This window comes from Somniosus microcephalus, chromosome 17 (assembly GCF_052327205.1).
Source record: "Somniosus microcephalus isolate GS21.2 chromosome 17, FLI_Smic_1.0, whole genome shotgun sequence".
Taxonomy (NCBI): domain Eukaryota; kingdom Metazoa; phylum Chordata; class Chondrichthyes; order Squaliformes; family Somniosidae; genus Somniosus; species Somniosus microcephalus.
Window position 1 is genome coordinate 84,534,708 of NC_141003.1, and position 18,592 is coordinate 84,553,299.

Consider the following 18,592-nt stretch of genomic DNA (forward strand, 5'->3'; position numbering starts at 1 on the left):
TACTGGCCTCTTATTGCTTGCGTGTGAAATAACTCAATAAAAAATCAGAAAAGACAATATTGTTTAAAGAGTGGATGATAAAGAAGTGCTATGGAAGATCTATGAAAGTGAGTTTTGACTTTAATTCTTTGAGCATATTAAGTGCAATTTTCCTTTCCAGAACGGAAATTTCTTAAAATTCTTGGACGGTTATTGGTTCACTATTCAATCTGGTGCCATCACGGCCAAATACAATCTTGCTGTCCCACAAGACTACATATACTTCACTGGGCAACAATCGAGAGCCAGGCCATATTTTCTCTCACTTCCTCGGTGCCCTGGGACCAATAACAGCGTCTCCACTTTTGCCCTAATTCAACATGGACTACAGGTTCCACAGTGGAGATCCCTGGTCAGCACGGCTCAACAACACACAATTTGGTAGACTGAGGCATTAACAGAGTTTGAACTTTTATCATCCAGTCAAGGTTGTGGAGGTCCAAGGAATTTCATAGAAATCTCCTAAACATTTATGTAAAACTTTTCTTTTTAAGCATGTGTTTTTCCTCCTCCTTTCCTGAAGGAGTTGATTTCTTGCTGGAGTACAGAAGGCACTCTCAATTGCCTCGCCCAAGTAACTGCCATTTATGTGCGACAGTCTGACATTTGAGTATCAGCAGGCTTCTGTGGGCAGGCTGTGCTACAGGGCAGCGGAAAGCGACAGGCACAAAAGAATCTTTCTCTGCCAATAATTCTTTAGGAAGTTGGGACAGATCAAGGCGAGGTGTATATATAATTACATTCCACTAAAACAGCACAGGAGGTGTTTAAAAGTAAGTGAGAACTGAGGCTCTCTGACAAACATCCTTTGGCACGCTCCCAAACTGCAACCAAGTCTGACCCAAAATATCAGAAAGTAATTGGGGAACTCTTATTGCCAAGTTTAAAAAAAAATTCATTCCTGGGATGTGGGCGTTGCTGGCAAGGCCAGCATTTATTGTCCATCCCGAATTGCCCTCGAGAAGGTGGTGGCGAGCCACCTTCGTGAACAGTTGCAGTCCATGTGGTGAAGGTACTCCCGCAGTGTTGTTAGGGAGGGAGTTCCAGGATTTTGACCCAGCGACTGTTCTGAATGGGCATGGACTGCTTCATTATCGGAGGAGTTGCAAATGGAACTGAACACTGCAATCATCAGCGAACATCCCCACTTCTGACCTTATGGAGGGAAGATCACTGTTGAAGCAGTTGAAGATGGTTGGGCCTAGGACACTGCCCTCAGGAACTCCTGCAGCGATGTCCTGGGGCTGAGGTGATTGACCTTCAACCACCACAACCATCTTCCTTTGTGCTAGGTATGACTCCAGCCAGTGGAGAGTTTTCTCCGATTCCCAATTTCAATTTTAGGGCTCCTTGATGCCACACGCCATCAAATGCTGCCTTGATATCAAGGGCAGTCACTCTCACCTCATCTCTGGAATTCAGCTCTTTTGTCCATGTTTGGACCAAGGCTATAATGAGGTCTGGAGCCGAGTGGTCCTGGCAGAACCCAACCTGAGCATCGGTGAGCAGGTTATTGGCGAGTAAACAAACAATGGATTACTGAGTCTGCCATGGAGTGTGCTGCTGTCTTCCATCGTCAGGATCAACGTTCTCTAAGCTGTGCACGTGCGTGGCCGCACAGTAATCTGGAAGGTACTGTGCAGGCCACTCACAAGCATTTCCATCTGAAATACCGTGCGTGTGCGGAAAATTTAAAGGGACCGCGCATTGAAATAAACAGGCAGTGCACAACAAAGACAATTTAGAGGGAACGTTGGTCAGGAGTGCTATTTGGTGGCCACCAACCAAGCGACAACTGCTTCCACACCTCCCCCAATCCAAGGCAGATAACCTCTAGTTATCATTAGCAGTGATATTTACACAGCAACTTTCCCTCATGTCTTTCGCCGGCTTGCACTGATTTCAAATCTCCTCTCCTCGTACCTAGCCTGTTGGGATCGATCAGACTTCATCAGCAGCTGCAGCCTGGACTGGAATTGAAAATCTGAAGGGAAAGTTACTATTTCAATCTCTCAGCAATGGCAGAGTGGACCAGTGTAACAGCTAATAGAATTGCACTCATATGATGCTGCTGTTGGGTCTATTATCTTTTGAGAAACTGCTCCAATAGGAAGGAGACCCAAGGGACGGTGAGACACGGATACAAGATGATCCTCCTACTTTTAGCTATTGCACACCTCCAATAGGCTGTTTTGAGAGCGATACGGAGAGAAACGGACACTAGCCTTTCCCCTTGACCCAGAGAATTAAGAATGGCATGGGATCCAAGAGACTAGATAAAAGAAAAAATGCAACTGTTGCAAATCTGAAATAATGATTTCTTTTGGAAATACACAGGACAATCAGAGTTTGAAAGAGAAACCAGTTTGAAGTTGGAGCCTTCAGCAGAACTAATTTGCCCCACAAAATGTTAACTTTTTTCTGATGCTAACTGGCCCATGAATTTCCAGCATTTTCTGTTACCGTTACCTTAAAACAGAAAGTTAAAATTTTCATCGGCTCACATCAAGTTGGTACAATTTGAATGTTTACATGACATATTGCAATTTCTATGCATGAAGTACCTGCAGATTCTCGAGCATCATTTTATCCAAAGCTTGAATGAATTCTTCATCTTCTGCACAGGGGAGATGCTTTAGGCCTCCACCCTTGATCATCACCTCCTGCATAACAAAAATAATTCAAATATAAACAGAGTACTGACTTTAATTAACGGTGTCACCCAATAACAAAATCATTAAAAAAATTCTATTCCATTTGGGAAAACAAGTGTAAAAACACAGTAGCAACCTCCTTTAAAATTTGCTGCAAATAAATACTTCTCCACCTTTTAGCAAGAGTGCATTGTTTAAAAGTCCTACTTAAAACTAGACTGTTGAAAGGGCTTAACCTCAACTGTAACTTATCCCAACTAAATTAGTCCATCCTCACCAAGCCTACATTTGTGTACCCGTAAACTTGTCTCAGAGGTTCCTCCTACTTCACATTTGTGAAACAAAGTACACAAATACACACTGGTCCTAATCTGGACCGTCAGAACTTTTTCTCCTCCTGTACTCCCACAGATGATGATTAGGTCTGATGCACAACCTTTATAGGCCTATTTCACACGCTCCTCTACCACAACAACAACTCGTACTTATATAGCACCATTACCATAATAAAACTTCCCAAGGCGCTTCACAGGAGCATTATAAAACAAAATTTGATCAGGTCAGATGACCAAAAGCTTGGTCAAAGAGGTAGATTTTAAGGAGGAGAGGCGGATAGGTTTTATGGAGGGAATTCCAAAACTTAGGACCCAGACAGCTGAGCTGAAGGCACAGCTGCCAACGATGGAGCGATTAAAATCGAGGATGTGCAAGAGCACAGAGCTCGCGGAGGGTTGTAGGGCTGGAGGAGATTACAGAGACAGGGAGGGGTCGATGCCATGGAGGGATTTGAAAACAAGGATGAGAATTCTGAAAGCAATGATGAGAATTTTAAAAATCAAGGCGTTGCTTAACCGGGAGCCAATGTAGGTCAGCAAGCATGGGGGGGGGCGAGGTGATGGATGAACAAATCTAGGTGCGAGTTAGGACACAGGTAGGTGCGAGTTAGGACACAGGTAGGTGCGAGTTAGGACACAGGTAGGTGCGAGTTAGGACACAGGTAGGTGCGAGTTAGGACACAGGTAGGTGCGAGTTAGGACACAGGTAGGTGCGAGTTAGGACACAGGTAGGTGCGAGTTAGGACACAGGTAGGTGCGAGTTAGGACACAGGTAGCAGAGTTTTGGATGACCTCAAGTATACGGAGGGTAGCACTCCTTACGATTGTATAGTTTGCAAATTTCAACGTTGTACTCCCAAGTTTAAATCAAGCTATACATAGAGAACAAATTGGAACCAAGACCAATCCCTGGGATACAGCACTGCCAACCCTTCTCCAAGTCAAGCAACCCCCCATTTTTGCTTCCCTCGGTCAACCAACTTTCGAGCTGTGATGCCACATTAAAAAAAAAAAATTCAAGCAGAAAATAAACAGGCCTCCTGTTCCACACTTTATCGAATGCCTGCTGCAAATCCTTATACACTTCCCTTTATCTATCCAATCGGCCAAAAAAACTATTACATTTGTTCTTTTTTGTAAGTGCGCTCAAAATTAAGGTATCTCGGTAAAGGGGCAAATATTTCAGATGGTTCTCCCTGGGTTCACTGGTGACACTTACATTGTTATCCTCATCAGTTTCATTTTCTTTATTGGAGTCAGTCAGGTAATCGGTGTTTTCTTCCTCCTCTTCATCTTCCTCTTCATTCTCAGAAGCATCCTAAAATAGAAAACTTTTTTCTTCAAAAAAATATTGTGTCGAAGCAAAGAGTAATCGCAGTGAGCTGCCATAACTAGATTATGGGAAGGGAAATGGTAAAAAATGATAAAAAGTTAGGCTAGTTTAATCTATTATCTGTATTTCATACACGAGCAAAAAATAGAACATAAAGACCAAAGTTCTCTTCTGTTGAATACAAACTAAATGAAATTATACGCATGTGTTCAAATAAATAATTATATACAAGATCAGAAAATATGGTTAATTCGGCCTGTTTATTCCTTGGTTAGACCATGCACAAGCCACTCCATGATGGTTAAGGCGGCAAATGGTATGTTGGCCTTCGTAGCGAGAGGATTAGAGTACAGGAACAAGGATGTCTTGCCGCAGTTGTACAGGGCCTTGGTGAGACCACACCTTGAGTATTGTGTGCAGTTTTGGTCGCCTTATCTGAGGAAGGATGTTCTTGCCATGGAGGGAGTGCAGCGAAGATTCACCAGGCTGATACCTGGGATGGCAGGAATGGCGTATGAGGAGAGATTGGGTCGATTGGGCTTGTACTCGCTGGAGTTTAGAAGAATGAGAGGGGATCTCATTGAAACTTATAAAATTCGAACAGGACTAGACAGACTAGATGCAGGAAGGATGTTCCTGATGGCGGGGGAGTCCAGAACCAGGGGTCACAGCCTAAGGATAAGGGGTAAGCCATTTAGGACAGAGATGAGGAGGAATTTCTTCACCCAGAGAGCGGTGAACCTGTGGAATTCTCTACCACAGAAGGCAGTTGAGGCCAATTCATTAAATATATTCAAGAAGGAGTTAGATATATTTCTTAAGGCTAAAGGGATCAAGGAATATGGGGAGAAGGCAGGGACAGGGTACTAAGTTTGGATGATCAGCCATGATCTCATTGAATGGCGGAGCAGGCTCGAGGGGCCGAATGGCCTACTCCTGCTCCTATCTTCGATGTTTCTATGACTCGAATCATTTACTCTCCAGAGGTAAAGGTCTTGCAAGGTTTCTTTGCAGCATTCCAACCGTCCAAAGAACACTCATCTAACCTTACAGCCTGCATGACACATTATAAATCATCTGCTTTTCTTTAACAGGATATTTCCTTGGTTGCAGCTCAGAAATCATCACTTTACATAGTATTTGATCATCTCCAACTGTATTTACCATTAGCCCAGTTCCGAAACAGATATAATCCAACTTTTTTTTTTATATAAAAGGTGTTAATCAACACAGTATTAACTAACAAATTAGGCATTCTGAGTACTCTGAGCAACAATAACAAGTCCTGAAGACAGGACAAGATCAGGAGCACATCATCTCTGGGTGATGCCAATATTGCACAGGCTGCAATGCTTATTTTAAACAAGACATTTTCTTCCCACAGAGAGAAAATGTCAGCACGTGCACAGTCTTCATTGTAGTTTTCTTCAATTTTACTTAGGATTTGTTCCTGAGCCCCCAGGGCCACACTATCCAATTCTGGAAGTGGGCCGTACAGCACCCAAAATTGGTCACATAACTTGAAATTAGCTTCAAAAGGCCACTGTTTCAAGCAAGCCAATTGAGGCTCAGAACTGATCTGGTTGTCTCAGCATCTGGCAGATTTTTTTAATTTCTTTAATTTTTTTTTTATTTTTATAAAAAGGACCAATCTGATAGCACTGCTGCTCAGCAAGATAGCTCCTTGGTGAGCTGAGCTTGAGGGTTCATTTAAAGTGTTTGCTTTTCATTCCGAAAGGTGGCACAAATGAAAAGGAAAAAAGTATGTGAAACTATTAGATGTACAGTGCCCCAACTATTCATAACCTCAGGAAATGAGACTGAAATATTTTCAGAGCATTTGCACGTCTTTAGCGGTGAGAAAACAAAGGTCACGCTAGCAAAAACAAACATCAGAATTCAGTCACCGGCCTTTGAAGCAAATAGTTGGATACTGATTCTACCAGTTTCTTTTTATAATGATCAGGTTTAAAGTACGCAGCCAAATATTAATTATATGTACAGTTCCAAACAGGAATGTCAAATGAGAGCTGCAAATCAATCTTTCTTTCACCAGAGAGGGCAATGCGGAGTGAGACCCACTGTGCCAGAGGAGGATTAACCACGTTTATTTGAAGTAAAAAAAAAACTTGTTTTTCTAAGTGTTTCATTTTTTTATATCGAACATGTCATTTAATATTCTTCTATGATTTATTATCTTGCTTGTCCAACATCCAGTAGTGGACGCACATGCAAATTGAACCAATCACAGTGTTGTTTACATTTCCATTAGTCCTCTAACATGCAACCAATGAAACTTGCAACATTGCAACAGAATAAGATCGGCACAAGATTCTGGCTTAGCCACACAGTCTCTCTCCTTATAATTTAGTTGTTTATTTACTAAAACTTTAAATTATCCAATAACTTGAATTAGTCAATGTAAATAACAGAGCAAAGGGGAATTTATTGCTAAAAAAATTAGCTGTTCAAGGAAATGATGAACCTTTATAAAACACTGGTTTGGCCTCAACTGAAGTAGTGTGTCAAATTCTGGGCACCGCACTTTAGGATGGATATGAAGGCCTTAGAGAGGGTTCAGAAAAGATTTACAAAAATGGTTCCAGGGATGAGCGACTTCAGTTATGTGGCTAGACTGGAGAAGCTGGGGCTGTTATCCTTAGAGCAGAGAAGGTTGAGAGATTTGATAGAGGTGTTCAAAATCATGAGGGGTCTAGATAGATAGAGAAACTGTTACCATTGGCGGAAGGGTCGAGAACCAGAGGACACAGATTTAAGGTGATTGACAGAAGAACCAAAGGCGACATGAGGAAAAACTTCTTTACGCAGCAAGAGGTTAGGATCTGGAATGCGCTGCCTGAAAGGGTGGTGGAGGCGGATTCAATCGTGGCTTTCAAAAGGGAATTGGATAAGTACCTGAAGGAAAATTTTTTGCAGGGCTAAGGGCGGGGGAGTGGGGCTAGATGAAATGCTCTTGCAGAAAGCCGGCACAGGCTCGATGGGCCGAATGGCCTCCTTCAGTGCTGTAACCATTCTATGATTTGAATTAAGCAAGTTTGAATTAAGAGCAGTAAACTCTTATTACCTCTCAAACATCTCAAGTGCTTCACTTGCAAATTAATTAAGTGCACCAACTTTTTTTTTATAGACAAATGTAGCAGGAGCCGACTTGCATGTAGCAAAATCTCACAAACAGTAATGAAATGAATGGATTGTTAATCTGTTTTTGATGGGTTTGGTTGAGGAATACTGGTAGTCAAATTGTGCCATGGGAGCTTAACATCCACTTGAACAGGAACATGCAGGCGGGGCTCATGCCTCCAATAACGCAGTGCTGCATTGGAATGTCAGCCCAAGAGTGCAAAATTCAGGACAGTAACTTAGTTACAGTCAAATGTACAAAAAGGTGAAGTACCAATAGCAACATGTGTTTCTGGTCAAGATAATTTGGTGTCATAATGTCACGGGACCAAGTGTTCTTAATAGTTTCATGTAGCTCACTCATAGCAGTACAAGAAAATTGTGAATTCTCTACCAAGAGAATTTTCAAGATGGTGACCAGGCACATCTGAAGAGGCAGCCCATGACACCTCCCAACCCTCCCCTTTTTGTTAGTACAAATTACAGCTTAGAGGATGATTTAATAACTGTTTATTATTGCTTTTTAAAATTGCTCAGTGCGTATATGTCAGCATTAAAATAAAATGTTTGGCCAGCCCAATTTGACAGTGAAAATGCACCATCATAATCATTCACTCCCGTCTGCTATCCATTTAAGACAATAATTTTGACATCAACAACTTATATGCCTTTAATGCAGTAAAACGGCCCAAGGAGCGGAATAAAACAAAATTTGACAGCGAGCCACTTAAGGAGATATTAGGGCAGATGGCCAAAAGCTTGGTCAAAGAGATAGGTTTTAAGGAGTGTCTTAAAGGAGGAAAGAGGTAGAGAGGCGGAGAGGTTTAGGGAGGACGTTCCAGAGTTTCAGGCCTTGGCAACTGAAGGCACGGTCACCAGGCCAGAATTAGAGGAGTGCAGCTATCTCGGAGAAATATCAGTACAAATCATACCTCTTCTTCATGTTCATTCATTTCGCTTTCATTTCCAGACTGTTCCTCTGTTTCTGCTCCGCCCTCTTCCTCCTCATCGTCATCATCATCATCCTGATTTTCTTCCCCTTCTCCCAGACCGGACAGCTTATCGGACTTGGAATCTTTCCCATCAATAACCAGCCCTACGAAAATATACCAAATTCAATTTAAAAAATTCTTTCAGATAAAGTAACTCTTTAATCTTATAAACCAGTTATCAGGTTTACATGCACCCTGGACCATGTGAAATTTCCTAAAATTAGATACAAGTGTACTTTGCCAAAATAGTTCCTTAAATTCCATGCAGTAGACGCCAGTCATTAATCTCACTTTTCGGTTTTCTTTTCATTCTTAGATTCCCACACGGGTCACTAATTCCATGGTGAAAGGAGCAAGTAGGTGTCCTGCTCACAAGGTTCTGCCATTGCCACCCCCACCAATTAACCATTAATTCAGCAGAAACTGGCTCTCACCAATTTTCCCTCCTTTCCTGTGACAAAGTGAATTACAAGAGTGTTCTGGACTCCAATCGTAAGAACTAGGAGCAGGAGTCGGCCACTCACCCTTCGAGCCTGCTCCACCATTCAATAAGATCATGGCTGATCATCTATCGCAACTCCACCTTCCCGCACTATCCCCATATCCTTTGATTCCCTTAGTATCCAAAAATCTATTGATCTCTGTCTTGAATATACTTAATGACTGAGCCTCCACAGCCCTCTGGGGTAGCAAATTCTGAAGATTTGCAACCCTCAGCACCTCTTGACATCTGCAACTCATCGCTACCAAGTCATGTGCTGTGCCACCTTGCTCACTCATGAAATTTCTCTCACACACACGATTTCTTGCCATGGGAACACCATCACCTCCAAGTTCCCCTCCAAGTCACACACCATCCTGACTTGGAAACATATCGGCCGTTCCTTCATCGCCGCTGGATCAAAATCCTGGAACGCCCTCCCTAACAGCACCGTGGGAGCACCTTCACCACACGGACTGCAGCGGTTCAAGAAGGCAGCTCACCACCATCTTCTCAAGGGCAATTAGGGATGGGCAATAAATGCTGGCCTTGCCAGCAATGCCCACATCCCAGGAACGAATCAAAAACACTGATCAAACCAACTAGTTGTTTGCTGCATTGTATCTAAATGTTTCAACACATTAGATGTGTATTGTAGATTATTTTTCTTCAGTTTTAAGTGGACGTTCCTTTGTTACATTCCATCTATGAATTCCACAAAGGGATGGCCAGGTGGCCCACTCAAGACTATTCTTAGGTTCCTCAGTAACAAGTTACTGGGAGGTCCAGTGCAGCTTATGTTGATTTTTTAAAACAATGGGCATTGGCAGGAATGAAGAATGTAATCCCACTGACAAACAGGGCTATATTTCCCATAGAATTACAAAAGCAATAAGATAATGCTAAGCCTATACACATCACTGGTTAGGTTGCAGTTAGAATAGTGTCCAGTTTTGGGTCTTTGATTTCAAGGACATGGAGAGGGTGCAAGGGATATTCTGGGGATACCAGGGATAAGGGCTTTAGTTCAGAGGAAAGGCTAGAGAAACAGGTCTTTTCATTACAGCAGGGAAAGTGAAGAGATCTAATACAGTAATCATAGAAATCTATGGCACAGGAGGCCATTCAGCCCATCGTGTCTGTGCCGGCCGAAAAAAGCTCTCCAGCCTAATCCCACTTTCCAGCTCTTGGTCCGTAGCCCTGTGGGTTCCGGCACTCCAAGTGCGTATCCAAGTACTTTTTAAATGTGATGAGGGTTTCTGCCTCTACCACCCTTTCAGGCAGTGAGTTCCAGACCCCCACCACCCTCTGGGGGAAAAAATCTCAAATCCCCTCTAAACCTTCTACCAATTACTTGAAATCTATGCCCCCTGGTTACTGACCTCTCTAAGGGAAATAGGTCCTTCCTATCCACTATCTCGGCCCCTCATAATTTTATACACCTCAATCAAGTCTCCCCTCAGCCTCCTCTGTTCCAAATAAAACCACCCCAGCCTCTCCAATCTTTCCTCACAGCTAAAATCAGACTGCTAATTGTTTGAGATGCTGAACTTCAATTTCCACTGTACTGTGCTTTACAGGAATACATTTAGTATTTTACACACCATTTAATATTAAGTGTTTGCTAATGAAAAGATGACTAACTCACAAAATATAGGAAATTAATAACATTGGCTCAACAAAAATAGATCCTGTCAGAATGCAAAAAAATTACTGCTTTAAGAATATTACTAGTACTCACGTATTAATATATTCAATTCAGTGCACACGTTCCACTAAAAACACTTAAAACAAATCCCATTATCAAAGTGTGCACTTTTTTTTTACAAACCTGTGACATCTGTAGGTTGCTGTGATGGGGACTTTCACTGTTTGAACTGTCACACACCTACTGTTGTATTTAGTGTCCTACAGGGCACTTACATTGAAATGCCTTGAATCTTGAGCCTGCATGTCTCCCACCACTTGTGACAAGTTGCTCAGGTCTATTTTCCTGCATGTCTTTTAATAATTTTTTTAAAAAGTACACTTACAAGTTAACTATTTTTTGAATACAGGTTTGAAAGTGCTACGATAGCCAAAGACTGCAACAACAGAACTCCACCGTGCATCAACTACAAATATTGTGGTCAGTGGTGAAGCCTGAACTCTCACTCCAGTGTAAATTCTGGGTACCAGAGTCTTCCGAAAAGTGTTGGAAGAATTTAATGGCTACAAATATCTCATACTTAGAGGACGTTAGACAATTAAACAAAAATTCACATGGAAATGTTTACATTGCATTTTTGACTTTAGCAATGTTCAACAACTTGTATTTATATAGCGCCTTTAACGTTGTAAAACGCCCCAAGGCGCTTCACAGGGGTGTTATAAAACCAAATTTGACACCGAGCCACATCAGGAGATATATGGGCAGATGAGAGGTACGTTTTAAGGAGCGTCTTAAAGGAGGAAAGAGGTGTAGAGAGGCGGAGAGGTTTAGCGAGGGAATTCCAGAGCTTAGGGCCTTCGGAGCTGAAGGCATGGCCGCCAATGCTTGTGCAATTATAATCAGGGATGCCCAAGAGGCCAGAATTAGAGGAGCGCAGATATCTCAGAGGATTGTGGGGCTGGAGGAGATTAGAGAGATAGGGAGGGGTGAGGCCATGGAGGGATTTGAAAACAAGGATGAGAATTTTAAAAATTGAGGCGTTGCTTAACCGGGAGCCAATGTAGGTCAGCGAGCACAGGGGTGATGGGTGAACGGGACTGGGTGCGATTTAGGACACGGGCAGTAGAGTTTTGGATGACCTCAAGTTTACAGAGGGTAGAACGTGGGATGGCAGCCAGGAGTGCGTTGGAATAGTTAAGTCTAGAGCTAACAAAGGCATGGACGAGGGTTTCAAATATTGAAGTGTGGCTCGCAATTAAACCTTTGTGAACCTTCCCCAGAGCAGTTATGTAAATTTCAACCTCTTTTGCATAAAATGAGTGGTACAAATCAAAAATTACGAGTAGTGCAATATGGAAAATAAACCACTGTGGCGGATTGCTTAACAGGCCCGGCGAAGCGTTGTCAATTGGTTGCACAGACCATATCTTATATGTTTACCCTTTTATAACATTCAACCAATACTAAAATTTTAATTTTTTCCCCAATACAAGATTATGAAAAGTTCATCTGGACACAGTAACGTACCAGCGCTCAGTGTGACTGGAATAAAATCAAAAAAATTAAATTCAGTACCGTAGCATTACGTTTATTTAGTCATCAGCAACTTTTCTGATGGACATGCTGTACTAATTACATATCATGCATTTTGATAGAAGGAAAAGCCAACTGCTGTAATAATAGAAACATAGCAACTAGGAGCAGGAGTAGGCCATTCGGCCCTTCGAGCCTGCTCTGCCATTCAACGAGATCATGGCTGATCATCCAAACCCTAGCACCCGGTCCCTACACCGACAGCCATCCCACCCAAGCCCTATCCCCGTAACCCCACGGATTTAATCCCCCCTAACACGAAGGGCCAATTTTTTATCATGCCAATCAACCTAACCCGCACATCTTTGGACTGTGGGAGGAAACCGGAGCACCCGGAGGAAACCCACGCAAACACGGGGAGAATGTGCAAACTCCACACAGTCACCCGAGGCCGGATTTGAACCCGGGTCCCTGGCGCTGTGAGGCAACAGTGCTAACCACTATGCCACCGTGCTGCATCACTGATGCAGTCAAAAGGAAGGAATTGTTTATATTTACGTAGCATCTTTTAACTTCCTCAATGTCCCAAAGCCCTTCATGTCCAATTAATTACTGTTGACGTGTATTCATTGTTGGTAGACAGGCAAGCGCTACAGCCAATTTGCCCACAAGGTGCCATGAACAGCAGTAAGATGAATGACAAGTTGATCTGTTGTGGTGGCGTTGTCTGAGGGGTAAGTATTGGCCAGGACACTGGGGAGAACTCCCCTTGCTCTTCTTCGAAATAGTGCCATGGGATCTTTTACGTCCAACTGAGAGCAGACGGGGCCTCGGTTTAACGTCTCATCGAAAGACAGCACCTGACAGTGCAGCACTCCCTCAGCACTGCAGCACTCCCTCAGCACTGCACTGAAGTGTCAGCCTGGATTTTTGTGCTCAAGTCTCTGGAGTGGGACTTGAACCCACAACCTTCCGACTCGGAGGCGAGAGCGCCACCCACTGAGCCACAGCTGACACTTTAGATTATGTATTCACGTACTGAAGAACTGCTAAGAAAAATGAGAACACACTACGACTGAAGGAAGATAAAATGGTTTGTGCAGCTCCTCCATGGGGATTTAAACAAAGGACTTTGTGGACTGGATCTTTCTCCTTTATCTCATTACATTTTGCCAATCATAGCTGTTATCGAAGTTTGAACTCTTAGCACGCAACACGTTACAGTCATCACAGCTGTTTATTCTTCACATGACTCAATGGCAAAAATATTGCAAGCATGCTGCAGCGCCTGCATCCCACTGGGGAAAAAGGGAAGTTCAAGGATATTGCACCTTACAAAATCTCTTAAATTCAATCAGATAAGAGAATTATTGAGAACATCTGTAAATCCCCTCAATACAAAGCATCAGATAGTCTCCAAAACATTCAATGTTCTGCATCAGAGCTGCTACCTGAAGCTGAGAATTAGGTAAACACAGGGTAGGGAAAAAGATTGTTGTGCAGATGAAAAAAAAAACACGCGTGCTGGTTGCAGCACATCAGAGTTCTGATTCAGTGACACCTGAACCATTAAAACTCTTTCGCTTTCTGGACTGGCCTGTTGTGCTTTTTTCCATAATTTTCTGTTTTCATTGTGCAGCCTGGATTTAACCTTCGACTTTGCCTTGTACTAAAATGATCCCTAGGCATTGGCAAGTGCCCAAGTCACACATTCAGCTTTGCAATGAGACTCTGGACAGAGATGAGAGCTCGAGTCTGTCTGGATAATCGGGACAAAATAGAAACCATCAACCCACTTGCTCAAAATTTCTACAGTACTCATGCGGCAAATCGTTCATTGTACAAAAACTCTTTAGGCAAGGGAGGAAAAAGAGAGATAAACAAGTGCTATTTAAAAAGTTTAACATTCCACGTGTATGCCAAGACTGAAATTCTCAAATAACAAAAGCACTTGGGTTAGACCACGTATATCTCAAAAATTGAACTGGAATGAAACACTCCTTAATCTTTATTTGAACTCTGAAGGACTGCAGTTAAAAATACGCAGGATAGATTGAAAAAGAATATTTGGAAAATGTCAACTTTTTACATTAGCAAGTTCTGTTGATGGAGGTAAATTAGATACAATAAGACCCAACAGTTGAATCATTAACTACATTTGTACCAACTTTCTCATTATAATGCAACATTTAAAAAGTTTGAGTATGAGTATTAAAAGAAAATGCAAGACTGAACAATAGCGAGACCAGTCCAAGGTGTGGCAGGGGATTTCCATCACAGAAAATATTGACAATGCGAACTTCATTGTGTGACACAATAAATCATTTTACCAATCTTCTTTCTAAAATTCATTAGCTAGCAACAGCTAAAGGCTGAAAAATAAAGGAATCACCAGCTCAAGTCTCAGAGCTGCAGAATATTGAAGTCTTGGCTCCGTGGTAGCACTCGGAGTCAGAACGTCATGCGTTCAAGCCCTACTCCGGGCCTCAAGTACAAAACCACGCTGACGCTTCAGTGACTGAGGGAGTGCCTTATGCATTTCAGAGAGCTGGTACAGGTGTGATGGGCCGAATGGACCCCTTCTGTGCTCCAAGATTCTATGATGATACGTATTCCAAAATTTCCCCTAGTTTGGCACCAATTGGCAGTTTCAGAGAGGACACAGATTGGCTGTTGTAGGAAATAGAAAAAATACCACACTGGTGCAGTAGGCAGTGCTATTCCAAAATTGGGGCTGAGGCACAATGTTGGGGTAAAGTAGACGGAGCTTTAATCTGTAGCTAGCTGTTCCATACCTGACTTGGGAGTGCTTCATACCAAGACTGGTTGCATAAATGGAAGTGTTCCATTCTCCAGCACTAAAGTCCTTTAACATGAGCACAATACAAAATCCTATATTTTTTGCAGTCTTTTGATCTCAATTTATTTCCCCACTTACGGGACTAAACAAATATTACTTCTGGTGCTGGAGCAGTTCCATTGTAAACAACTGGAGGCTGGGGGAGGGGAGGGTGACCCCAGCCGGTCTGAGGTCTGCTACACACCCAACCAGTATCAGCAGTGACTCAGTGGGCAGCACTCTGGCCTCTGAGTCAGAAGGTTGTGGGTTCAAGTCCCACTCCAGAGACTTGAGCACATAAAGCTAGGCCGGCACTCCAGTGCAGTACTGAGGGAGTGCTGCACTGTCAGAGGTGCACTCTTTCGGATGAGAAGTTAAACCGAGGCCCTGTCTGCTCTCAGGTGAACGTAAAAGATTCCATGGCACTATTTCGAAGAGCAGGGGAGTTCTCCCCGGTGTCCTGGCCAATATTTATCACGCAACCAACATCACTAAAATCAGATTATCTGGTCATTATCACATTGGGGAGCTTGCTGTGCACAAATTGGCTGCCACATTTCCTACATTACAACAGTGACTACACTCCAAAAGTACTTAATTGACTGTAAAGCGCTTCGGGGGCGTCCGGTGGACGTGAAAGGCGCTATATAAATGCAAGTCTGTCTGCCAGGAATTGGCACTATCAATGTGTGCGTGTGTTTAGGAGGATAGGTTAGTGTGTGTTTTTGGCTGGTTGGTACCTTGTCCCACTTGCTGGTGAAACCACCTCCCACTATAGAAAAGGACCTCTTTTTATCTAGGGGAGGGCAAAACTTCAAACTGTACAAAGTCAGTCATAAACTTGGTGTTAGTATTTGCTGCCTCCGATTTGAAACCTACACCTGGCCAATGTTCTCTTGAAGCTGCGTGGCCACGTGGATGCGCAGTGTCTGAGGTCCCGCACAGGCCGCTCACCGGCTTTTGCATTGTAAAAACCACGCACGCACAAAATCCGAATAGGCCACGCAGCAATTTGGAGAGACCACGTACGGAAAAAAATATTAGAGGGAACGTTACACCGGACGTGGATTTACTTAAAGCCAGGTCAGAATCCACATCCATACTTTATGGAGTTTACGCAGGCAATGAGATTGGTCTGTAGTGAGTGTAGAGAGTGATCTCCTGGACGAGTTTCGATCGCCTAGATGGGTCGGAGAGGAATTTCCCAGATTTTTTCTCCCAAATTGGCCATTGGGTTTTTTAATCTGGTTTTGCGCCTCTCCCAGGAGATCACATGGGTTCAGGTGGATGGAGAGTGATAGAAGATTTGAGGTTAGGATCAGATCAGCCATGATCTTATTGAATGGTGGAGCAGGTTCGAGGGGCCGATTGGCCTACTCCTGCTCCTATTTCTTATGTTATGTATGTAGGAACATCGGTTTAAAGATTTCAGTTCCTAATCTTCAAAATAAAAAATGGACATTACACCATTTGAGCTTACCACAGTATTGGTAATGGTTATTAACATGAAAAAGCAGCAATAAATCAGTTCCCCAAACTCGTTTTTTTTGGCAAGTAATTGTCCCTTTATCTAACTTAAAATGAAAAGGAGCTAAATTCAATAGCAAACAGGAAAACAAAGTCAAACTTTCAGCAAATTAAGTGATCAGCAAAAAAATACTATCCAAAATATAGTCTGGTGTAACAAAAATTCCAAGAATTTAACTCACCTCTCTTGCTGTACCAGAAATGCAACAATATCTTTGACAGTATCGGTAAGTGATATGCTTGCCAGCTATTGTAACAAAAGACCTTTATCTGAGGTAATCAGCGAGGGTGGGGAAGGAATGCATGAGACAAACAACAAGAGCCCTTTCAACACAAAGTTTTCTCAGTATTTACAAAGTGTCAAAATTAACACCGATTTACAAGAACTGTATTGCCAGATCATCCAGCAACATTCCCGTATGTTAAACTCTAAATACTGACACATACTGTGTCAGAATACTTAGCGCAAGTTTATCAGCTGGAATCCAACTTCCACCTGGTGCCCACCGGTGTATATATATTATATTATATTCTTCCCACAATAGAAGTTCAGACAGAAGCTTAGCTGCAACTCAGCTTATCATCTGGTTTCTTAGTGAGCAGAAAATATGGGCTCTGCCAATGACTCATCTTGTCAAGGCAGTGAATATCTCCGCAATACAGAACAGGAAGATTCCATGATACTAATTTAGCAGTTCTCAACTAGGGCAGTGTTAGGGGCACTCAAATTTACCTCAGCATTCTTAGGATACAGTGGACAAAAATCAGACAAGGTTCCTTCCCTAACCCCAGCTGAACGTGTGAACATTAAGAGAAAACAACTTATATTTATACAGTGCCTTTAATGTAGTAAAACGTCCCAAGGTGCTTCACAGGAGCGTTATTAAACAAAATTTGACACCGAGCCACATAAGGAGATAATGGAGCAGATGACCAAAAGCTTGGTCAAAGAGGTAGGTTTTAAGGAGCATCTTAAAAGGAAGAAAGAGAGGCGGAGAGATTTAGGGAGGGAATTCCAGAGCTTAGGGCCTCGGCAGCTGAATGCACGGATGTCAATGGAGTGATTAAAATCAGCAATGCGCAAGAGGCCAGAATTGGAGCAGCGCAGATATCTTGGGAGTTGTAGGGCTGGATGGGGTTACAGAGATAAGGGGAGGGGGGGTCCATGGAGGGATTTGAAAACAAGGAGGGGGGGGGGGGGCTCTGAGGGAAGAGAAATGGAAGAACTGTAGTTCCCTCTTGTTAAATGTTTCAAAGGGACATTGCCCGTGTGATTTTTTTTCCAACTTGAGTAAAGGCTTCACTCCAATGACGTGGAGAAGATGTGCAAGAAACCAGAACTATTTCATCGATATTATTTAAGTCTTGATCGGGTATCAAAAGCCCAGTCAGAAACTAGTTAGTGTTCTAGTAGTAGATTTGCTTCTTCATTCTGGATTGGCAGTCAAACACAACATTAGTTTTGTGTTGACTAAGAGTGCAAAGGATTGAAGAGCAGTGAAAAGATTTGAGCGTACAGTGCAAAGCCATCACAATATAAACAGAGCCGTCCTTACCTAGTTTAATCAAGAATTCACGTTCGAGTTCCTGCACTTGCTTGATGGCCTCTTCAAGGGAGCCACAGAATTTCATCTTTGGTCGAAGCAGCTCAAGTATGTCACTTATCATGTAGTCAACATCAATAGGGAAAGGGTGATCCTTTGTCCACACATCTAAACTCTTCTTCCACCAGATGTAACGCTACAGAGGCATAAACATGAGGCTCAAGTTCTTTAGTATGTACAGAAACTATGTAATCACGATTTCAATAAATATGAAACAAAATAGTCCACATTATTAATTCAAAAAGAGAATTGACAGTAGCTGCATGAAATCCACAATAGAACCCCAATGAGATTACACCTAATTATTCCAACTTTTTATTAAGATATTGAAATAAATAAATAAAACTATTGTAATTAGAATTAGATCAGGAAGAGATGCAATAAAAAAAAGGTTGGACAAGGTGCAGATGTGCTGCAGAGAACAAAAGTAAAAAGTTTCAGAAGTGTTGCAAAATAACTGCGA

The 18,592-nt window shown here is 42.6% G+C and overlaps 1 protein-coding gene across 9 annotated transcripts in view; it reads right to left on the reverse strand.

Moving 5' to 3' along the window:
- upf2 (UPF2 regulator of nonsense mediated mRNA decay) overlaps positions 1 to 18,592 on the reverse strand; it is a 129,943-nt gene that overhangs the window by 53,601 nt on the left and 57,750 nt on the right. For all 9 annotated transcript variants that reach the window (XM_086010778.1, XM_086010780.1, XM_086010779.1 and 6 more), the window contains exons 17-20: positions 18,082 to 18,265; positions 8,435 to 8,598; positions 4,248 to 4,346; positions 2,604 to 2,702 (exon numbers count right to left, since the gene is read on the reverse strand). In XM_086010778.1, the coding sequence (XP_085866904.1) occupies positions 2,604 to 2,702; positions 4,248 to 4,346; positions 8,435 to 8,598; positions 18,082 to 18,265 (546 nt within the window). The remainder of the gene's footprint in view (positions 1 to 2,603; positions 2,703 to 4,247; positions 4,347 to 8,434; positions 8,599 to 18,081; positions 18,266 to 18,592) is intronic.